At 48.5% G+C, this 23,246-nt stretch overlaps 2 protein-coding genes and 1 long non-coding RNA gene across 5 annotated transcripts; 2 read left to right on the top strand and 1 right to left on the bottom strand.

Annotated features, from left to right (window-relative positions):
* The first annotated feature begins 732 nt into the window (after window positions 1-732).
* Window positions 733-2,246, top strand: HOXA13 (homeobox A13). The gene is made up of 2 exons (XM_065669195.1): window positions 733-1,405; window positions 2,002-2,246. Exons 1-2 carry the CDS (start codon window positions 733-735, stop codon window positions 2,244-2,246), a joined length of 918 nt encoding a protein of 305 aa, XP_065525267.1.
* Window positions 2,247-9,359: 7,113 nt separating this feature from the next.
* On the top strand, window positions 9,360-21,342 carry HOXA11 (homeobox A11). 3 transcript variants are annotated; one of them, XM_065665938.1, is made up of 3 exons: window positions 9,360-9,438; window positions 17,261-17,807; window positions 19,242-21,342. In XM_065665938.1, the coding sequence occupies exons 2-3, from the start codon at window positions 17,279-17,281 to the stop codon at window positions 19,472-19,474; spliced, it is 762 nt and encodes a 253-aa protein (XP_065522010.1). In that variant the 5' UTR covers window positions 9,360-9,438; window positions 17,261-17,278; the 3' UTR covers window positions 19,475-21,342. The 3 variants fall into 3 exon arrangements, with proteins under 3 accessions (XP_065522010.1, XP_065522011.1, XP_065522009.1); XM_065665939.1 differs by lacking the exon at window positions 9,360-9,438 and adding an exon at window positions 16,816-17,140; XM_065665937.1 differs by lacking the exon at window positions 9,360-9,438 and having other exon boundaries at window positions 16,816-17,807.
* On the bottom strand, window positions 14,959-20,162 carry LOC136007751 (uncharacterized). The gene is made up of 3 exons (XR_010609841.1): window positions 20,074-20,162; window positions 19,748-19,913; window positions 14,959-15,247 (listed from the first exon to the last, which is right to left on the bottom strand). It is a non-coding gene; the product is annotated as an uncharacterized LOC136007751 (long non-coding RNA).
* Window positions 21,343-23,246: the final 1,904 nt, after the last annotated feature.

Below are 23,246 nucleotides of genomic sequence, written 5' to 3'. Positions count from 1 at the left end.
GAAGGAGGAAAACACCCGGAAAGGACCCTGGGAGGCTCTGTTTCCAGAGCCTTATCTGTCCCGGCATGCGGCCCGGGACCCCGTCAGCAATCTCTGGGCAGAGGCACCGGTTCAGGCCGGGGAAGGCAGGGGGTCGGAGGAGTGCGGCTCGGCCTCCCTCCTGGTATATGAGGGGAGGCCTCCGGGGCTCTCGCGGCCCTCGGGGAGGGGATAAGCGGAGCGGCGGAGAAATCCGGCGGGGTGCTGGGGTAGCCCCGCACCTTCAGGAGCGCGCCGCGGCAACAACGGGGCCAAAATGCTCACGCCTCGGTGGCGAAGCGAGAGAGCGAGGGAGGGAGGGAAGGAGGGAGGGCCGGACGGAGGAAGGAGGAAGAAGGGAGGGAGACGGAGGACGGGCGGCCCCCCCCCCCCCCCCCATCTCTACTCCTCCCGCCGCGCCCGCTCCCCGCGCTGCAGCAGGACCTCGCCGTGCCCGCCCCCCTGCCCGTGCCCGCGCCCCCGTGCCGGGACCCGGCCCCGCGCGGTTATGGCGTTATTTAATTATCTCTACTTTATTCCTTCAGATGTTTATCAGCTGCTTTGCATATCACGTGGTGGAGCGCGGCCCAATGAGGGCCGGCCTGGCGCGACACTGGCGCGTCAGCCTTGGTCAAGTCCCGCAGATTCAGTATCTCTTTTTTCAGTCTTTGGGGCTTTTAAAAAAGAGCCACTAGTCTCAATGCGGAGCGGGCTATGACAGCCTCCGTGCTCCTCCACCCCCGCTGGATCGAGCCCGTCATGTTCCTCTACGACAACAGCCTGGATGAGATCAATAAGAACATGGACGGGTTTCACGCCGGCAGCAACTTCGCGGCGGCGGCTGCGGCCAACCCCTGCCGCAACCTGATGGCTCACCCCGCGCCCCTGGCCGCCCCCAGCGCCGCTGCCTACACCTCCAGCGAGGCCCCAGCCGCCGGCATGGCTGAGCCCGCTGTCAAGCAATGCAGCCCCTGCTCGGCCGCCGTGCAGAGCTCCTCCGGCGCCGCGCTACCCTACGGCTACTTCGGCAGCGGCTACTACCCCTGCCGCATGACCCACCACAACGCCATCAAATCCTGCGCCCAGCCCGCCTCCACCTTCGCCGACAAGTACATGGACACTTCGGTTTCCGGCGAGGAGTTCACGTCGCGGGCCAAAGAGTTCGCCTTCTACCAGGGCTACGCCGCCGGGCCGTACCAGCCGGTGCCCGGCTATTTGGATATGCCTGTGGTGCCTGCCATCGGCGGCCCCGGCGAGCCGCGCCACGACCCCCTGCTCCCCATGGACAGCTACCAGCCTTGGGCCATCACCAATGGGTGGAATGGGCAAGTGTACTGCCCCAAGGAGCAGAGCCAGCCACCTCACCTCTGGAAATCCACCCTCCCGGGTAATACACCTGCATGGCTCCCCTGCAACTTCCCCCCCTTCTCTTCTTCCCCCACTCACTCCTCCTGGGTATCCCGCCGGCGGGGCTTCGGGATCATCCCCGGCCTGACCCTTCCCAGCCTCCCCCCCGCGATCCCCGGCCCCATCTCGCACATGCCCCAGCTCCGCTGGAGAGGCCCCGGTGCCGCCCCCTGCCCCCCACAGGCTCACGGCGCATCCCGCCTAGCCCGCCCGGCCCCGCTGCCGGCACCGGGAGAGGAAACAGCTGAAAAGGGCAGCGGGGAGGGCTGCGATATTATTTCCCGTAAGTGCCGGAGCACGCAGGCTGGGGGAATGGCTGCAGCCCCGCGCGGTTCTCCCTCGACTCTGTGGCCGTGGCTGGCTGTCTGTCTGACAGCAGCGAGCCCTCCCGCGCCTGAAAGCTGCCTGCGGCGGCCAGGCAAAGGAAGCCCCGGAGGCTAAGCCGGGCTTTAACAGCCGGGCTGGAGCGGGACAGGCGGGGACTGCGCTGTAACTCTCAGCCCTGTACCTCTTGTAGATGTCCTAAGCGGTTCGAGCTGTTCTCTAACGCTTCCCTCCGTGGTTTTTCTATTCCAGACGTCGTTTCGCATCCCTCGGACGCGAACTCTTACAGACGTGGGAGAAAGAAACGAGTGCCTTACACAAAGGTCCAGTTAAAAGAACTCGAAAGGGAATATGCTACAAATAAATTCATAACCAAAGACAAACGGAGGAGGATATCGGCGACTACAAATCTATCAGAGAGACAGGTCACAATCTGGTTCCAAAACAGAAGGGTCAAAGAGAAAAAAGTGATCAACAAATTGAAGACCACCAGTTAATGGATTAAAAATGGAGAAGCAGCAACTCAAAAGTTTCAGAACATTTTTTTTTCGTGTTCAGATTAAAATAATTATTAATAATAATTAAAAAGAGAAAAGACGATGAACCTCTTATTTCAGAACAAGAGATCTGTACCGTTGGAATTATAGCTTCTTTTTTTTTTTTTCCTACTTTTGCCTTTTTTTTTTTTTTTAATATTGCTGTTGCAAAATGGCTAAAACTGACAGTTCTGAAATCCCAAGCAGCCAGCCAGTATCACTGACAGACTGGAAAGCCCACCCGCCCAGCACCGAGAGATACACTTGCAGTTAAGACACGCTTTTCTGAGACACTTGTAAGTATTTCTACGACCTTATTATTTGAGAAGACTCTTCGTGGCCACGATGCAAGAGGTGATTAACGTGAGGATGTCGATGTGGACACATAATTTGGTTTTCTTCCATTGCAATCCAAACTGTATGTTGTATGACTGCTCAGGTAAACCATAGTGGGAAAAAAAATACAATTACTGTAAGATTTTAAACAATGCATTTAATGTCAAAAAATAATAATAAACCTCGAAGGTACTGAATAAGGATTTCAGAGACATCAGTAATGAAGGAAGCTCTGTGGTGGATCTATCTTGATAGCAAATTCTAAAACATCGCGAAGTAGTGGGGATAGGAAGGAAAACGTTTGCTTGGAGATGTCTTTCAGTTTTAATTTTTATTTTCAACAGATGATTTCTTGTCATCTGAACTGGTTTTTGTTGTTGTTGTTGTTTATTTTCTCCTGGAGACCGTACAATCGATACCTTTTTGAGGACTATGCCTATCATAAACCTTAAATAATCTTCGAGAATTCATACCCTAAGTCCCCGGAAAATTTTTAGTATTTGACTCTGGGTGGATAGAAAACCCGTGAACATTGGCATTTCTTTACAATAGGAAAAAAAGCCAAACCTTTCCCAGAATAAAAATCCAAGAACTTTTAACTGAAATACTTTTTTTCCCAGAAGTATTTTGATTTATATAATCTATATTTTGATTTATAAGTAATTAGTCGTTTCTCCTTGTTTATTGTCTGTTATGAGGCCGCAGTAGAACGTTTAGGGATTCTTTTTACAGCACCTTTTAATCCAATCAGTTATTTCAACCAGCACATTATTTTGTTTTTATTCACTATAAGAAGCTATCTTGTAAATAAAAAAAAAAAAATCAGCGCACTGTGAAAATGTACTTGTGCACCCTCTTTTTTTTTTTTTTTTTATATTTCTACTGAAAAATGAAAACCCGAGACGTGTAGACAGGTATAGTAGTATTAATACTGTTAATAAAATAGTCACTGTAATAAACACTGACAGAAATACTCTTTATTTTTACATACCTAAGTGCATTTCATCAGAAAAAAATTATAATGTATCTGTCTTATAATTGTAATACCGTTGTCTTCCATTACGTACCTTATGTGTATATGGTGGGCTTTTTTTTTCTGGATGGTGTTTATCTGAGGGCTGGCACGCCTGATAAGCAGCGTTCCTAAACTATAAATATTTCAGTAATGATGAGCAGTGGTTTTGCAGAGGGCTGGGGGCCTGGGGGAGGAAATGCAGGATGATACCCGCGCAGCGCGGCAGCCCTGGCCTGGAAATGGAGGCCAGTGGCCGGCCCTTGGGACAAGGGAAGCTGCCCAGTCCGCCGGTGCCTCGTCGGGAAGGGTGGGGGGGGGGTTCTGCGTGGCGATGACAGGACGGGCAAGGCCTGAAACCTTGACCTTGAGGGAAAAAAAGCCGATTTGTGACCTTGACTTTTGACAGCTACCCGCGCCGCAGGCATCTGCGGGCCGACAGCGCCACCTCGTGGCCGCCGCCGTGCTGCTCCCTCACCTGGCCGCTCCCATGCAGCATCCTCCCCGCCGGCGGGCGCGCACGCTTGTGGGACCCGCTTAACCTTGTGCGTAGAATACGCCTGAGCTTGCAAGGCAGAGCACGGAGCAAGTTGTGCTCTGCTCTCTCTGTCTTTCTAGTGGTGGCAGGACACCGGTGAGCCCTAGCCGGGCTTGAGAATCGGCGCTCAGCCAGTGCCCGGCAAGGGGATGAGGGTGCAAGGCGAGGAGCCGTCGGTGTCTGGCTGGTGCTGTGGGTGGCGGGAGAGTTCAGTCGGGCACACAGAGATGTTTGCTTTCGCCTCCCGTCTCCTGCGGTGGTCTGCAGCTCTAATTAGAGCTACTGGGGGGGACTTTTACGGTGCATTTAGAGGGTATCAGTTACCGCGCTCTCTTAGTGCTTCTAGCTTTACATTTGTGAAATTCAAAAGGAGCCACCTCGACAGGGATCAGCTCTGAGCGCTTTCCGCCCCTCAGATCTAGCTGTAACGCGTTCGTGCAACAACTTACATGAAAAGTACCTGCTGAAGCGGGATCTGTTTTCCAGAAGGCTGGCATGTCGGGGCTTTGCGCTCCGTCCGTGCGGGTTTTTAACCTTCCTGCCGTGTGCAGGAGCCTTTCGGGGTGAGCAGGGACTGGGAAGTGCTGTGGTTTTTCAAGCCGTGAAAACCCGCGGCTGCGGAGCGTGGGAATGTCGGCTGCATCGCTTCGGGGGCTGGACAGGAATATTCTGGCCAAGATTTTCCACGTCCCGCTCCGAAAATAGGAGGGAAGAGATATAGGAATGGCAGCTGGCTTCCAGGCCCTGAAGTTGAGCTGTGCTTTGGGGTGACACCGTGTCCCTCTATGGTGGTGGGGAACAGCCCTTTATAACGAGGACGGTGATTGCCCGCGGCCTGAGGCCGGGGCGAGGAACAGTGGGCAAAGACCCACGGGCACATCACCCGAGAGGGCAACATCCCATGCCTAAAAGGCAGGGCCTTGGGATACACACGGGCCAGGGGACCCGCGTGGGACCCCCGTCGCCCTCGGGGAGCCAGCAGCATCCACGACTCCCGCGGCCTGGGGCTTTCATCGGGTCTGAGGCAGGCAGCAAGCGCCGCGCTGGGGTTGGGGCTACTGAAGCCGCCCGCCGCCTCTCTTCCCGGCTGCACCCTGCACGGGGTCAGGGGCTGTGGACTGGCTCTGGTGGCCGATCCCCCACCGGCTGTACCTGACGCCCTCGGGCAGATACCCGCCCGTTGTCTCGGCTGCAAGCACCGGACAGTCGCCTTTCCTCCGCCTTTTTGCAACTCTTTTTCCTGAAGGAGTTCAATCGCCTGGAGAAAGCCACTTGTGAATTACACTTGTTCCCTCTCCGAGTGAATAATTCTATTTATTCCGCTATATTTCGCAACCGGTATAATTATTGCATGAGACAAGCCGCAAATTACATGTACTGCAGGTCGGAGATGGGGGAGATAGGCAGGATTCGAATCCTCCGTATCTTAGGCAGGATCTTCTATTTTCACACCATGCCCCAGAGCGATATAATTCAAGGGCTCCTTGAAAGAAACCCACAACGAGAATATGGCCGACATTAGTAAAATAACAGGGGTTTGGGTTTTGTTGTGTTGTTGGGGTTTTTTTTTTCCTTTAATGGTAACTTTTAATCGGAGCTAGCGTTTGAAGATTGTTTTCACACTGAACTACCTACCGTTCAAATCTGCTAAACATTTCTAGACTGACCGTGGATTAGCGAATTTAAATTCCCACTACTGTTCAAATAGCTCTGCCGCATATATATTTCACAGGGTAAAACCGGGAGCGTTTGACTCGCGATGGCTGGCAGGAGTAAGGTAACATTTTGGATCGGACCCCTGCTATCATGTAAGTCAGCGTCGAGGCTCTCGCAGCCTTCAACCGGAGGAGCAGGTCGTGTTTCCCGGCCCTGCAACCGAGAGTACCCGCCGGGAAGAGGGATCGGGCTGGCTGCGGAGCTCCCCCATCCCGCCGGGGTATCTCCCCCGGACAACCGGGCAAGCGGCGGCTCCATTCAGGAGGCTCCACGCTAGGTCCCGCGGTGACAGCGGCTCCTCTCGTACCTGCTGACACCTCTTCAGGCCCGACTCGAGGCCGAGCTCAGAAAATGTCCCATGGGGGGCGAGTGGCTTGGTCAGGTGAGTAGAGGCCGAGAACTCCGGGAACCCAAGATGAGGGGACTGCGGGGAGCAGCAGCGTCCGGCGGAACCCTCTGCGACGCGGATTCAGAGCACCTAGACGCGTGAGTCTGGGGTTTTACGAGCCGCGAAAGATTCACTGTGTGCGGGTCTCCTGTGGCCTGCCCGCCCTCGCATCGGTGTCACCGCATGTCTGGCGGCCCACGGCTGCACATCGCGCCCTCATCCCTCCGTCCCTCGGCCGGGTTGGTGTGGTCTCGGAGCGTGGGGGAGAGAGGGTGAGTAGGTGTGTGTGTGTTCGTGTTATTTATTACCTTCATTTACCGTCCAAAAGCTGTTGGCACATGCATTTTCAAGTACAAATTGCTGTTGTATTGCATATTCCCTTCTCACCAATCTGCCTCCAGCGTCCTAAAATACATCCTTAATATGCTTTGCAAGTAAATGTATCACCAACGAAAATAATTAAGCAACGTGATACCTTATCTCATGAAGCCCGTCCCTGCACGCGGTTCGAGCAGAATTATTATTATATTCCTCGCGTTACCGAGAATGTATTTAAATGGTGGTGGCGAACTTACTGTGCCTGGCTCACTGTGCAGTTATGTGTGCGAGGAGGTTTACTTGCAGACATTAAAAAATAAATAAACAAAAAAATGCCGGAAGAAGGATTTGAAAAGATAGCAAACACAAAATTAAAAACCAAAGCGTTCATAACCCAAAGTAGGGTCTCTATTTTCTCAACTCTCATGAAATTAAAATATTCAGTATGTTAGGTATAATATTTAAGAGTGTGCCGAGGGACTCAAGGACAGAGAAGAAAAATTATTACTGCATATTGGGTTTATTTATTGAAACATTAATGTCAGAGCGGTATTTCATTCGCCGTGTAAAATGCAAAACATAATTGAAGACAAAAAAAAAAAAGATTAGTTCAGTTTCACTTCAAGTAATTCTTGCGGGATTCAGCGATGTCTATTTTGATTCCCAGTGTCTGAGCGTGTTAGTTTAAAATCACCTAATTCTGGGCGCCCTTGGTCCCTCAGATTTGGAATTCCCACGGGCAGACAGTGGCCTTTACTGCTCTGAGGAGGGCGGGCGGGTACAGCAAATGTTTTATATTTTTTCCTACTAAGAGAATAATCCGGTATTTAATCTATCCCCGCCTCGAGCTCTTGGCAGTAGCAAAGGTGGTTTGCTATGGGAAATAAACCTTGACAGGAGCATATTTCTGAAAAGAATAAGTAGAACTGCAAAGCTGTATCTTTTTCGGCCTCCTTTTGCTCGGAAATGCTCCTGCTTAAAAAACCTCGGTAGGAGAGATGGCCTCAGCAGCAAACAGAAAAAATATGGTGCTCAATATCGACATGCTCAGAAAAGAAAATCGCCCATAGCTTCCAGAGCAGCGCCCTGATTTTGTACGCCCCTGAACGAACGGGTAAGCATCTCGGCCTTTAGCCTATAAATTAGTTATTTCAAAAATAAAAAAATGGTTATGGCTTAAATAAAACCCCATTCCTGATACATTTCAGCGTTCTCCGTGGGCAGCGTTAGCAATAAAATCAAGACAGCGTTTAATAAAAAAAAAAATACTGGCAGGCTCTAAAAGGCCGTTTGTTGCCATTCATAACTTGGAGATGTGTTTTAATGCACTTCAATGATGATTTGAAGAGATGGCCTTGCGCCGCTAAAGGAGTCTAAAATGAGAGGGGGGGGCCGGGACAGGGGTTGGCTTTTCCGCGTGGGGCAGAGACGTGGGGCGGTGGGGGCCGGGCCGATGCGCCCCCACCGCGGGTGTTTTAACCACCCCGGGAGCCCTTCCCTGCCCCCTTGGCCCCCTCCTCCTTGAACGCAATTGATTCATGAACTAGGGTACGAAATGCAAATGTTCATTAAGTCTTTCTTCCCCTCCTCCTCCCTCTATCCTCCCTCCGCCTCCGCATCCCCTTCAGAAAAAAAAAAAAACCGAAAAAAAAAAGATATTTCCCCCCCCTTTTTTTTCCCTCCAGCGAACAGCTTCAACATGGCGTGCTGAAAGGCAGAAGCTTTGCCCCTTCCTAGATCTGAACTGTGATTAAACATCCCCGAAGAGAGCATCTCTCTTCCTCCCACCGCTCCCCCCCCCTCCCTCCCCTCCCTTTAGCGTAGAGGAAAGCGCCCTCTTCTACGTAGGAAAGGTCAAGTCCTACAACGCACAACCCACGGTCATTACTGTACGGTGACCCGGGGTGTACTGGGGAGGAACGGCCGGGTGTCCCGTGATCAAAAACACTGGGACTTTTTTTTCCATTTTTCTTTCTTTTTTCTTTTCCTTTCTCTCTTTTTTTTTTTTTTTTTTTTCCCCTCCTCCTCGTACGATGGGAATCCGTGGAATTAGACAGCATTTTAGCCTCCTGCTATCACCTTGTGTGCAAATCGTCATCGGAAATCCTAGGGAACCAGGAGAGACAGAGAGAGGAAAAAACTAAATATCAGTAATAATAGTAATTATACCAGCAATAATCGTCATTATCCTGTGATATTGCTGCGTTTTGCCTGAAGCTGGCAAGAAGGACGATGTGCCCTAGTGGCTAGATTTCCCTTCGTCTAAAGACAGACCAACAACAACTAGAACAAAAAAATTATATAAAACCACAAATCAACAGCAACCCAAGTCACTGAGAGATCGCGAAGGAGTGTTTTGTGGACCGGGTATATTTGATCTGTAAAGGAGGAAATAAAGGAGGAAAACCAAATAATAAGCAATCCATCCTCATTGATCTGGAAGTCTACAGCCCAACGCAGGATCCTAGCTGTCAGTCTCCGTGGGGATATATTTTGCACAGGCGAGAGACTTCTGGATGGTGGGGTAAGATTTTCATGCTCTTCCTGGAAGCGGCTGAATGTTTCTCTTCTCCCCTTGACTCGGTGGTGAATTAAGCAAACAAGCCAACACCAAACACCCACCCGGTCCTCCCGCAAAGTCCCTTGCATGACTGGAGCAAGGTCATTTGAAAGGCCTCTGTGGAGGGTTTCCCAGGCCCCCTCTCTCCCCCCAGTCCACCCCTTTACCTCCCCACAACACTCCCTTTCTCCCACGGTGTAGGAGGCCGGAGTGCTGCTTCCCCTGCCGGGACCTGGTTGAAGAAGGCTGCTTGGGCTAACAGAGCCGAAGAGCCCGCTGAGAAAAGTAAGATTGCTTTTCCTAGCTTGAATGCTGGCTCCACCTTTCTCAGAGGTGCTGCTTCCCATTCTAGAATAGGTAGAATGTAAAGAAGGCTCCTGGCAGAAAAGTGAACCAGAAGAAGCAGGGGTCAGAGCCCAAGATGTGGGCAGACTTGCAGATAGAGCTGCTGTTTGCTGGGCTTTGTGCTGCGCCGGGTTGTCTTGCAGATTTGGGTCTGGTTGTGTGGAAAAGCGGCTCCTGAGTTTTAATCCCGGTTGGTTTATTGACATGTGTTTGCCTCTGAAATTATTTTGACCGTTCTAGAGATGGGGAGGAGAGTGGACGGCTATGTGGGGAAGAAAGGAGGGGAAGCATGTTGAACCTGTCTGCTGTTCGCTGTTGTCTATGTGTATCTAGAGAGGAAAATGCCAGCCAGGATATGTAACCTGCCAGTTTAAATTAATCTGAACTTCACCTTGATTGCTTTAATTTAAACGCACCAAGGAAAGTGCTTTCTTTTATTCCTGACCGTATAAATCGGCCTCTGTAGTCGGCCTGGGAGAGGAGCAATGGAAGAGCAGGGTGTTTTAAGTTTGGTTTTAGCATTCGAGATGCCATCCGTTAGGCATAAAAGATGATGGATTTTAGTACAAAGCAATCCTGAATGGGCATTGTCTCAAGCTATTGGTTGGTTTATGTTTAAATACAAGAAGGTTTGTAAAATGAAAATACCATGCTGTACGAACAGTTGGCAGGAAAGTAAAACCGAAAGAGAAAGGAGTAACCAACACACTGAGCCCGGTCTGATTAGGGGGTTTTGCACGAATTCCCTCGGCCTCTACAGTGACGACCTGTCGTGTTGATGTGCCCTGATTTCTGTAAGGAGTGATATTAGTATCAGCCTTTGTTGGAAAGTCGGGAAAGGGAAAATAAGCGGGACTGTGAGGAGGTTTCCACCCCGGCATAGGCAAGAGCAGCCATATTAGGCTTAGAGGGAGTGCTATTTTTATGGATATCTTTGGGTGACATAGGAGAGAATGGAGAAGAAGGGGTCCTTATGGAGCTGGCTGAGCTATACGGAGGTATGTGATCACATCCTCAGCTGCAGTGAGGATTTTAAGCTCCTGTTAGACAAATAGCTTCCTATAAAGGTTACACAAATACAGGTACCTTCACTGTAATGCAGTTCTGAGAGTCCATCAAAATATGAAGTTGGGACTTTGAAGTCGTTGATTTGACAGCCCCAGTATAGTGATACTTCCTGTACCCGCCCCCTAAAACAATCCTTGATGAAGAAATGCCTTTACTTCGGTGGGTTTCACGATATGTGAATAAGGTTCCCCTATAAAGTTAGCGGTATGATACAGTAAAATCTGATGTGTTTCTTGGCGAGGTGGGCAAAATAAAAAAAAAAAAAAAAAAAAAAAAAACCTTTATAAATCATTGTTAAAATTCAATGTGGATTAGAGAGAACCCTATATCCTATAAAATTCAATTTAGCTTAGAATCCAAGTCAATTACTTTGACTTGAATTTCTGTGGCAAAGTGTGGATCTTGGCATCGCAGGAACAGTCTATCTATGACAAGCTTGTTTTGGCATTGAGACATTTCACTTTGTGTAGCTTTCTGCTCTTAATCGAGAGGGCACATTATATATCTCTTAACTCTGGTGTGTTGTTTGCATCTTGAATTTGTAGAGGAAAAATATGCTCGTTTGTTCGGGGCAACGCAGTAGTATTTTTATCCCCCTCTCACTGAATATATTTCCTGGATTAACAAATCTAAGGTCAAGTTCAAGGCACCAGTTGTAGCAATACTTTTAAATCTAAGTGGACATGGGAATGTTTTGGTGGCCCTTTCCTTCCCCCCCCCCACAAGGTGGAGGGTAAAGCAGCATTCCGGGCTGCGGGCGAACTTTGCGTGGGAACATCGCTTGAGATGTGGCCGTATGTAGGGCTAACCGCGTCATTTAATAGCACCGCACTTCCGAAGGATTTCTGGGGATGTTCCCTAAACCGTTTTGATGAATTCCACATAAAGACACATCGGCACGAAAGGGGACTGCTACCTGCTTCCTACAAATGGCGCTGAAGACTGGGGTTTTGTTTGTCTGGGTGGGAGTAGCTGGGAAGTGCCTGCTTTGCTGTACCGACGGATTATAACCAGGGAAATTTGCTTTCGCGCTCGTTTTAAGCCCGCCGCTTGGTCTAGACACCCCTCTCCCGCAGCCTAGTTTTGCCGAAGTTTTCTGCACCTGTATGTGGATAAACGGGGTGTGCGTGAAATGGGTGACTGGATGTGAGTATTCGTGTGTCGGGAAAGTCTCGCAGACTGTTCAAGGAAAAAAAAAGAAAAAGAGACATTTATAGGAGCACCGTCAGTCAACCAATTTCTGATATACTTTGCCGTCTGAGAAAATACCTCCTCATATCCCTCTTATGGCCAAAACTGCCTCCATTCTCTTTCACGAGCAAGCTACTAAATATAAAATATTCCCGATATAAAACAAACCGAATTTTAGAGGCTTTCAACTCACCGGAGCCTGGACAGGCAGGGCTAGAAGACCCGGGGAGGGGAGGGGGGGTGGGGTGGCGAAAGAGGGCGCTGCGAAGGACTCCCCGCGCTTGGGAAGGCGCCGGGAGTCTGTCACAACAGCCAGTTTGGCTGCAAAAGGGCAGGAAAATAGTCGAAAAAGGGAATTTATCCCTCTGGAAGAAGCTTCGTGTCTTGAAAGAAATAATAATAAAAAAAGAGCCCTCGGTATTTTGGCTTGCTGCAGCTGTCGGAGTCAGGGTCTGCCTTTAGATAGAGCCCTCGAATGTACAAAGGATGCAAAACAGCCGGGTTGGTCGCCAGCGATGGGTAGATCTCTATAGGTCTGCTGTAGCCGTCTAATCCTAACAGGCAAACTAAACGTGAGGGTTGGGAAGAGGTAAAAACCAGCCACCCTCAGAAGCTTTTCCATCTCAGCGACTTAAAAAAACACAGAAGGTGATGGAGGAATAGATTTCGGAATCGATACCAAAAATCAGTCTAAAATATTCCCCGGACAGATGAGCACAGCCTTTCGAGATGTTCAAGCCTCTGAAATAATATAACGCGATTAAATACAACAAAAAGAGTCAGAATAACCTTGACTTGAATCGTGTGTACATCCTCCCTTTCTCTTTTGACGTATTTTGCAGTTCCCTAGAAAAATCACAACCGTACCGCTTCAGGTTTTGGACAATAAATATTCTATCCCATACTACAGCACGGGGCTTCCATCTCGCGGATTAAAAAAATTACCAATTATTTGAATTATTATAAACGTTTTAGCTAACTATTGAAACACACTCCTATTGCAGTGTTACGGAAACATATTTAGTTAAAAAATAAAAAGAAAAATAAAACCAAAGACTACGCATAGTTCCTTTCCATACCGGACAAAAAGGCAAATAGAAAAGAGGAAACAACAGCAAAGAAATTCCAAGCCCTAAAAAATTCAAATCCAAACAATAAGCACTTAATTTTTTTTTTTTTTTCCTGAAGCAGCATTCCTGGTCAATTTTGTGAAGAATTATCGCCTTATGGCCTTATTTTCATTGGAAAAGTTGGGAGGGATTTGCGCTTTTCGTTGGCAATAAGGTTGCGAATTCCCCAATACTAGTTTTTTCTAATAAGCCTTTGTAGACTGTAATCAACCCCCAGGTTTACCGAACACTGTCCTAATTCCTGGGACATTTTCTCCTGCTCGAGCTGGAACACCCCTCACCCTTCCCAGGCGAGAGGAGCAGCAGCAATTGAAGCCAGCCGTCGTGTAATATTTTAATTAGTTACTCTTGACGCAAATTCCTTTTAGCACACGTCTCTCCTGTTAATTATAAGCACTCACCCTATTGGCAAGGTAAATGGCCGGCTTCAATTTTATTTTTTTTTCCCAAACAAAACCCTGTACAAAAAGCCAACAATTTAGATAATTTAGAACTTGACCTCTTGGAGACTAGCGGTAGTAACATAACCAGTCCCCTTCGCACGCCATCTGTATATATAAAAGCTGGCTATCGAGGCGTCCTAGCTCTGTTTATATTCCTCCAAAGAAGAGATGTAGCTTTTTTTACTTCGCTTTGTTTAGCTTAGCTATGGGTAAATGTGCTCACAGTCTCCCCACCTCCTGGCCACGCTTCTCCTTTGCAAAAACGTCCTGCAGGAGAGCTCCCAAATTCAGAGCGGTTTTACCCTCTCTAATCCGGCCGAAATACATGGGAAAGCGTAACGAATGCATTTTGCTTCTCTAAACGAAATGCCTGCCTTTGTTTATGTTGTTTTCAGTGAGGTTAGCGAGGGGAAGGCTCGGTTTTCCCTCTTCCTCAACGCGGAAGTCCCAATTACTGTATTAAAAAAGCAATTCAACGTTAGACTAAATAATCAACATAGATATTTGTGCTGAACACAGCAACTTAACAGCAGGCTCCCTGCAATTACCTGCACATTCCGGGACTTTAAGCATACATTATCTCTGTTTCACTTAACAGCAAATAAAGTAGAGAACAGCCTATGCCTTGGGTGTCTGCGAGTGAGCAGACAAGCTGCACCTCTCGCAGTCTTCTCCATCACCCTTCCCGCTTACTCTGCATGCAGAGCCCAGAAGCATTTTGGGGTCCCCTTGCATTGCTAAAGAGCTTAGACGAATAAGCTGCTAAGTTTGGGAAAGGGGCTGAGGGGATACACACACACAACTCGAGCGATGCAGAAGTAGGCATCAGGGCTGCATCTGTGCATGCTGTGCAAGCACACATACGCCCAGACACACGCGCGCACCCCACACGCACACACACGCCTATTCGCAGTTGCATTCTCGCCCTTCTTGCCTTAATTTCCTTTTGTTTCCCAGAGGCAGCCCCGACCTCTGGCACGGCAAAGCCTCGCACAGTGCCGCAGCCCCGGCCGCCGAAAGGAGCGAGGACGAACCCCATACAAACCTGTGCCAGCTCCGCTCCCCACTTCTAACCCAAGGGTTTGAAATTTATTGAAATGCAAGGAGGAGGGGGGGCGGGCTGCAGTGAGCCCGAGGATGTGGCGTCCCGCGATTAAGCACTGGGCAGCTCTGTCATGTCTGCTCTGACACAAGCTGAAGTTGACTGCCAAAGTGCTATAAAACCGCAGGTCAGTCTAGAACTGTTTTCGGTTCTCCTAGACGCGCCGTGTTCAATTATAGCCTTAAAAGCCCTAATACAAGTGCAAGAATTTGTTTGCCATCACACAGAGGCGGGGCGAGGCTCTGCAGTGGTGGTGCCTTTGTTATCTCAAAGTCACTGAAATCCTTATACATTCCTTTTTGTTGGAAGGAAGGGGTGTTTGAGTGTGAGCAGGGTGTGGGGCGAGGGTTTTCATCTGCGGAATTGAAGGGTGGGGGGGACACAGGGAAAAGAAACAGCGCTCGGATACCAAAAGAGGGCTTCCGACCCCCCAACCCCACCCCACACCCCCATCCCCCTTCAGAAGCGGAAAGTATAACGTTAAGGAAAAGGCCAACCAGAGCTCTTGCACACACACCCCCCCGCCCCCAAGTTGAAAAAAAAAAAGGAAAAAAAATAAAGAGAGAAGAAGAGGGAAACCCCCAAACCCTTTTACAGTCCTTAAACGACGCTGCAGTCTTCTGCTGGCGGTTTTGACTACGCGCAGTCTCTTTCCATCCACTTTCTAGCAAATATGTCAAGCTGGAAGATTAATTCATTAATTTCAAGTTCAGCTCGCAGACGTGCAGTAAGCGTAAGAAGTTCTTGCAGCAAACCAAAATAAAGAGTTCATTACAGGGATACGTCCAGAGCATTTGATTTGTGAACGGTAACCCCTGTAAAATAAGAAAAAGGCATATAAACATTAATGCTAATAAATTAGTTTACTCCACTGCAAAGTAATTACTTGATAATAGTGAATTTACAGCTTGAATTAAAACACAATAGTTAACTGTAATGTAGGGAAAATACATAATGAGAATATTTTCTCTGTGCACAACATGATTAGATTTGTTATTGAGTCAGTTACGATAAGCTAAGCAATAAATAAACAAATCGATGTTGACATTTAAATACCGAAGATCTCCAGAATTTACTGGAGAACTTTCTCCGGATATATAAATACTTCCACAGCACTGCAGAGGAAGAGGGGGGAAAATCCAAGTATTCATTCCCTAACGTTTTCGTTTCCCTTCCTTTAGCCTCCAAAGTCCACGGGGGCATGGATCTTGAACTACGTCTGATTTCCTAAGAGCACCAACTTCACAATAGCCTTTTGCCGTTCTGTTTTTCTATTTTGATGAAATCCAGCCGGAACCCAAATATTTCTTTTCTGAAATCGAGCATCAGAATAGCAAAAAAATATTTTCTCCGAGAGCCTAGGGATGTCCATGCCTCAAAAGGTGCTGTATTCTTTGGCGTATTTCTCTGTTTTCTTTGGCTCTGCTCATTCGGTGGGGTGTGCATTTTTATTGGCAGAGAAGTACTTTTTAGTCTCTGCCCTGTTCAATCCGCTTTCTATATCATCCCTTTCATGCAACAATAGTAAAAGTTTAACCACGATTTAAAAATAGGTCTCCCTGGGTCTCAGACTTCAGCGACGGTACGAAGCAAAAAGGGAAGTATCCCGGTACGGCAAGTTTGTTCCTAGGGGTTAACAGTATGTAAAATAATTTTAACTAGGCTTCTGGCAATTAAACTCTGCGTATTTGTCTAGCTAGGGTAGCCCAATCTCCACTGGTTTTCCATGTATTTGGCGGCAGCGTTGAGGCGGAGAGATCAGCAAACACTCTTTAGGTCCGTGGTCTGCAATTTAAAGGGTTTTCTGGCGTTGCGAATGAGCAAGGGACTGTTTGGAGGGGGTGAGGAGGGGGAACCTGCGTCCTGGGAACCCGACATTGTTAACTACCTCCAGCAAAGCTCGACTGAAGCCGCGCGGGGTATTTGAGGTTAATATGTAAGTAAGGGAAGGAAGACACTAAGCGCTTCGGAAGTGAACATGAATGCAAGCATGTAATCTATTCACCATGAAAATCAGTACAGACTTGACCCTGGCACATTCTTCCTAGTTTCAAGAAAAACCCTGCGGGGCGAGGGCTTTTTTTTTTTTTTTCTTTTTTCCTTTTTTTTTTTTTTTTGAGGGGGGAGAACTCCAACCGAACTAAAACAAATGGGTAAAAAAAAAAACCGGGGTGGGGGAAAAAAAGCCCCAGGTCGGTTCCTTGAGGAGCGTTTCCTGCTCGGCAGCAGCTCTCCAGCAGGAGCCGTGCCTGGATCTCTGCCGTGCCCTTCGCCGGGAGCCTGCCGTCCGTCCGCAGAACACCCCAGCCCTCACACGGCCAGCGGGAAGGTCTCACCCTGCCCTGGGGGGACCGCTAAGGCTGTGTCCTAGCGCCAGCGAGCGGCTCGGTCCGGGCGGCCCGGTCCGGAACTGCGGCAGTGGCCCGGTGTGTCCGTGTCCCCCGGGGCTCCCCCCCCGCGCTCGGCTCGCCCCTGGGCGCCGGCGACGAGCTGTTGCTTCCCCCCGCGCGGGCCACAAAGGGAGCGGGGCCCGGACCCGCCGCTCGTCAATGTCAACGTCGGGCCACGTGACCGCACCTCCCTGCCGCCGCCGGGGAGAGCTTTCCACGTCAGCTTACGTCTCCCCATCTCTTACTTCACGGATCTGCTTCAAAGAGGCAGCTGCGTTAGAGAATCATGTTAAGCTCAGCTAATGCGGAGAAGCCGAGGTAGCCCTAATGATGGATTTTGATGAGCGTGTTCCTTGTTCCTCTAACATGTATTTGCCAAGTTGTACTTACTACGTCTCGGGTCCTGATTTTTCCAGCCTCCCTTCTTTTTTGCCCCAGACCCCGTCTTCTCGCCCTATGACATACTCCTACTCCTCCAACCTACCCCAGGTCCAACCTGTGAGAGAAGTTACCTTCAGGGAATATGCCATTGATCCCTCCAGTAAATGGCACCCCAGGAACAATCTGCCCCACTGCTACTCCGCAGAGGAGATCATGCACAGAGACTGCCTGCCTACCACCAACACTGCTAGCATGGGCGAGATGTTCGGCAAAAACACAGCTAACGTCTACCACCCCAGCAGCAACGTCTCCTCCAATTTCTATAGCACGGTGGGCAGGAACGGGGTCCTGCCCCAGGCTTTCGACCAGTTTTTCGAGACGGCTTATGGCACGGCGGAAAACCTGGCCTCGGCGGACTACCCGGTAGACAAGAGTGGCGAGAAGGCGCCCGCGGCCGCCGGGGCGGCGGCGGCAACTTCAAGTTCGGAGGGCGGCTGCAGCAGGGCGGCGGCGGCGGCGGCGAAGGAGAGGCAGAGGCGGCCGGAGAGCAGCAGCAGCCCGGAGTCATCTTCCGGCAACAATGAGGAGAAATCCGGCAGCTCCAGTACGTATAAAGGCAGCGCCCGAGCGCTTTTAGGAAAGGCAGCTTGAAATCTAGCGCACCGCCGCTGTTAAATTTTTATATGCTGTTTTATAAGCATATAAGGTTTATGAAGGGCCTTTAGATTTCCCCCAACAAAACTTTGTTATAAAAGGCGAGATCACGTGTTTAGTGCTGAAATTGGCCGTGAAATACCCACCGGGCAATGGATGCCTTAAAAAATTTTTTTCTCTTTCCTTTTTTTTTTTTTAATAATAATAAAAAAAAGCTCTGTGGTCAGCTCTCGAAAATATAATAACGTCCGTTCGGTGCCTGTAAATTCGGGAAAAAAAAAAGAAAAGAGGCGATCCCGACTCCTTTGATATCAATGTAATCCAGTGATTTTATAAAAGCCATGTGTTGCACCAGAAGTCTAGTTAGGAGCTGAATTCAAAGCCTTAGCCTTTTTAACGATTGCACTAGAATAGCGTTTAACAGATAAAGTAGCCGCCTGAACTGCAGCAATATATTAAAAGAAACAAATTAACCTAAAGCTGGCCTTTTTGTCTAAAGGAAGCCATTTTACTAAAGCACTGTGGCAATTATGTGTTGCCTTCTGTCCAACAGTTTGTTACTTACAATTGTTATTCAATCTGTCAAAGTCTGATTTTTTTATGTGGGCTTTTTAAAAGGCAAAGCCAGTATACGGCTCGGGGGAAAAAATACCTCGACAATGAACTGTACCAGAAAAGGAAGTTTTTAAACGGATAGGAGCTATGTTTAACGTAAAGAGCTCCTGAACCCTGAAACCTTTTATATTCTGCTTAATGAACTTTAAAACCGTAATGGCTAATAGAGAGGAGAATACCTCGGTGTTGCAGAGAGCATGCTTGAAAATAGCCGGCTGGGGGAGAATGACGCGCCTTGGCCCTGGGCTCAGGGCTTTTTTCCTCTGCTGGGGATTAACCTAGGGAAGGAGGGAGAGATCCGAGCGGGTACAGGCTCGAAGAAGGCTGGGCGCGGGGTCCCGCTGCCCCCCTGCCCGCTGCAGGCAGCCAGGTGATGGCTGCTCCCTGGGCAGCTCCGTGTACACGGCGCCCAGCGAAGTACTCTACAAAGGCTTCCGTCCAGGTCGTGAAACCCGCAGGAACCCCCCGCCACCAGCCCTTCCTCCTGCCGCCCGCCTGGCCAAGGCAGTGAGGCCGGATCCCTGCTACCCTGCTTTCGCCCTGCCCGACACCCGGGGCCGAGGCTGGTCCCGGTCTGTCCCGCTCCCCGGCTCCCCGCACCGGCCAAGGCGTGGGGCTGGCGCCCAGCCCCGGACCTGCCACCGCCGGCCCTGGAGCGGGCAGAACTCGTCTTTTCCCTGTTAACGTGGGTTTTTTTGGACTGTGTCCCCCCTACCTCTCCTCAGCCCCCGCCAGGTCTCAAACGCTTCTGCCTTTTTTCGCTCCACAGGTGGACAACGTACCCGTAAAAAGAGATGCCCATACACCAAGTATCAGATTAGGGAGTTAGAAAGGGAATTCTTCTTCAGTGTCTACATAAACAAAGAGAAACGCCTCCAGCTCTCCCGAATGCTCAATCTGACCGACCGCCAAGTGAAAATATGGTTTCAAAATAGAAGAATGAAAGAAAAAAAAATTAACAGGGACCGATTACAATATTACTCAGCTAATCCACTACTTTAAGACTCATAGCGTTTTTCAAGACGAGATTAAATTCAGATTTCGCCCTTGACAAGGTCAAGCCACGGGGTTACATGGAGGAAGGAGGTGTGTATCTGACGGGACTAGAAGAATCCAAGGTTTTACATACATGTAAATCCACTTGGGAACTTCAATGGTGATTTTACATATATCGATATATTTACATATCAACTGGAATCAATTTGATTTTGACACACATGGCACCCATTTCGGAAGGGGCACGTCACCTCTGAGGGCAAAATCCATACCTCTTACCTTTCCAGGCACTGCGGCTCACCCTGCTACTGCTTTCAGGGGGCACAGACTGGGGGATGGCATCCTTCTGTCCCCGGACTCGCCCATTCCCTGCCTTCCTTCGCCCCTGGGCGGCTGCGGACCAGGGTCTGGAGATTGCCAGGTCGAGCTCACCCACCTAGGACCACTGCAGAATAGAAACTCTGAGAAATAACCTTTTGTTCTTCCTTAGCAGAAAATATGTCTAGGTTAGAGGCAGTGCTCTACTGCCCCTGTGTTTGAAAGGAAAACTTGAGGGGACACACACCCAACACACAGAGAATTAAAGGGAGGGGAGGATGACTTGCCTGCACCTTCACAAGCCAACCGCGAGCAGTTGTAATGTGGATGTAGTGACGGTTCTAATAGAGTTTCCTTTGGGGGGTGTGGGGAGGAAAGGGCTAGGGGGAAGAAAGAGAACTAAATGAAAGACTTAATTATTTACTGAAGAAAAAAAAAATCAGGTATAAATTCGCCATATATCGTAAAGAAGCAATCACTGAAAGCAGAAATTAGCAGATTTTTAGCTCTTGTATTATTTATGACAACTGAGTATGCGTTGCCATCTTTTCGGAGACAAATCATATTTAAATAGTAAAAATAAAAAGGGGGGAGGGGGGAGAAGTGTGAATTTAAGCGTTTTAAAAGAAACAACTCCATAAAGGAAACTAACCTTCTGGCTTCTGGCTCACAAACTTTCTTCAGGAAATACCTGTGGAGAACGACAGTTTAGCAAATACCACACAACACTTAATTGAAACTTAGAGTTGTGCAATGCACTAACATTGGATCATTAAAATAACCCCATTTCATGTTCTTTTAAAGGTGACTAGTGAGGAGTTTAAACAGAAGCCAAACAATGTAAATATGGTAATTTTGTTGTTGTCTACCTTAAATGTCAAGAGCTCTACTTTGTAGCCCAGTCGACATACGCAAAGAATTGAGAGTTGTTCGGACTTATTTTAAATATCTATAAATATATATATTTCCCTGCAGGAACCAAAGCGTGAAAGAAATAAAAAAAATAAAATAAAAATTAAAACATAAAAAAACCAAACAAAAACCCCATCAAACAAAAAAAACCCGCAATTTAAAAAAGAAAATATATTAAAAAAAAGGAAAATATTTAAAATTCTACATCAGTTTACAAAGGATACTGTGTTCTATCGTTAAGGTAATTTGCTGTGGAGAGTATATGAATGTATATTTCATACAGGAACGGTGTTTTACAAGACTTGTAAATAATGAAAAAAGAACCCATGACCTATTTTGTTCGAATGCCTTTCTCCCCCTCACCTGTTTTTTTGTGGTGGTGTTGTTCCTTTGGGGCTAAAGGGTTTGGGATTTCTTTACATGTGCAACAAAGTGGTGATAAGAATGTTTTTTTATTAATAAATTTACCAAATGGATGTAATTTCTTTGTCACGGTTCACGAAATGCAATATCTTTATATGACATCACTGTTTTCAACATGTATCATCTATATGTATATACAGTTTTCTTTTAATATGCGAAGTATTTGGTTGCATGTATACAGTGGAACAGCGCACAAAGAAAATAAAAAAATGGAAACTTTATATTTTTACTCTGGTGTTAAGTTACTGCATGTTCTTTTATCTGATGTAACTCTGGGACCCGAAATTCCTCGTGACCTTGTTCAGACATTTGGGGAGAATTATTCTTCTTTTGGGAACTTCGCAGCTAATTCTTCTGCTCTGGAGTTAGCAAGTGAACCTGGGCTTGCTCAAGCGTCGTTTTAGGGGGCCGCAGGAAGAGGATAATGAAGTATGTTGGTAGCTCGCTATGTCTTAGGCCTTTTTCTTACCCTGCCAAGGCCGGTAAGGCAACGTTCTATGCTCCAGGGTTTGATGTGACATTGCTGCTTGCTCCCCACCACATGAGTCCAGGAGAACTCCTTGGGAAATGCTGGCAGTGTCAGTAGCCTTTGGGGTAGATATTATAAACCAGAGGAAATTTATAACCAAAGGGAAGGTCTAAGCCAGCCGAAGGATGTTGAGCCCTAAGAAAATTGTTGTCTTTGGGGAAAAAAAAAAAAAAAAAAAAAAAAAAAGCATGTGGTGGAAATGGACTGTTTGAAATTGTCCTTGATCTCCAAGACAGGGAGGAGGTGGACTGAGGCGGGCAGGGGGAGCGAAGGGGAGGAGGGCTGGAGGGAGAAAGTTAGGGGAGGGAGGGGGGGATAAAACCCTAAACAATAGCTGAGATAGGAATGTGTTTAGAGAAGAGTTTGAATCTTTCATGTTGACCCTAATCCTAATCAGGAGAAGAAAGTACATTCTGTTTTCACATTGTTTACTGGCTTTGAACTTCTGTATTGCTTGGACATCACCCATAACCTTGAGGTGAAGGACTTACTGACTATGGGCCTTTGTTGACAACTGCCACCCAGCCAGGCAACCTCTGCACAAAGATGTTAAAAAGTGAGGGTGGAAAAAGGGAACTTTTTGTTTGTTTGTTTGCCTAGTGTGCAAGGGGTGATGACAGTTAAAAGGAGACGGACAGAGGGACAGGCAGTGGGAGAGGGACAGAGGGACGGATGGTGAGCTAAATGGCAAGGAAAGTTAAGCCAGAAAGCTTCCTTTCCTGGTTAAAAATTAACTGGCATTCCTAGCCAATCCCAGAGACAGTTAAGCCATGAAGTTTCTCTGGTAGGGGTTTTGATTTCCTAGCCCAATAAAATCGCATCCTCTGTGTTGTGACAATGTGGCCATAAAAAGTGTCCGTGACTTGTCCGCTCGCCTGCACGAAATACATCGCTATAAAGGCAGCAGAGCTTTCCGCACCGAGAGGTGAGTGGCCACTTGCCCTCCACCATCCATCCGTCTGTCCGTCCGCCCGCCCGCCGTCCTGCCGCGGGGCCCCGCGGCAGGACGGCGGGCGGGCGGACGGACAGACGGCGGTGGTTTGAAGGCTGTTTTGCCACAAGATGGCGATCTTCAGATCAATGTCAAAGCCGCCCAAGGCGTGGGGAGCAGCCGTGCAAAAAAAAATCTTGGCCTTTGTTCATTTTGCATCCCTGGAGCCGCACGGATAATTATTGCACTTACCGGGCTCCTCGTTACAAAAAGCAGCTCGGGATGCCGGGGGAGGGGAGGGAGCTGCTGGGGCTTCTCGGTGGAGTTAAAGCCTCTGGGCTTTGGGTTGGAACATGAGCGGAGGTAAGTGTTTTATCCATCTACCCTGAGTGGAGAAGGGAGAGGAGCAGGCACCGGTCGCGGTGGTCCTCAGCCAGCTGGGGTGGCCCCGGATCCAAGCACGGAGCACAACGGAAAATAACCCTAGGGAAGGAAAGCGATGCAAAAAGTTGGTGATTACGACGTGAAATAATATAGAAGGGGCTTTCTGAGTTGCAGTTGACCTTTTATTTTCTCTTCGTAAAGTTTTGGCCATCAGCGTGGAAAAACCCACGTTATCTGGAAATATTTTTTCAGAGTAACTTGTATTTTTCTTCCAGTTATAA

Source organism: Lathamus discolor, chromosome 2, assembly GCF_037157495.1.
Source record: "Lathamus discolor isolate bLatDis1 chromosome 2, bLatDis1.hap1, whole genome shotgun sequence".
NCBI classification, from domain to species: Eukaryota; Metazoa; Chordata; class Aves; order Psittaciformes; family Psittacidae; genus Lathamus; species Lathamus discolor.
Note: the sequence above shows the minus strand (reverse complement) of the source record. Positions and strands in the feature narration are given on the sequence as shown.

Bases quoted from the DNA above. Each gene is read 5' to 3' on its own strand.
- HOXA13 (XM_065669195.1), top strand. From the start codon at position 733: ATGACAGCCTCCGTGCTCCTCCACCCCCGCTGGATCGAGCCCGTCATG. The intron at 1,406-2,001 runs GTAATACACCTG...TTTCTATTCCAG, and splicing joins CTGGAAATCCACCCTCCCGG to ACGTCGTTTCGCATCCCTCG.
- HOXA11 (XM_065665937.1), top strand. From the start codon at position 17,150: ATGATGGATTTTGATGAGCGTGTTCCTTGTTCCTCTAACATGTATTTG. The intron at 17,808-19,241 runs GTACGTATAAAG...TTCGCTCCACAG, and splicing joins GGAGAAATCCGGCAGCTCCA to GTGGACAACGTACCCGTAAA.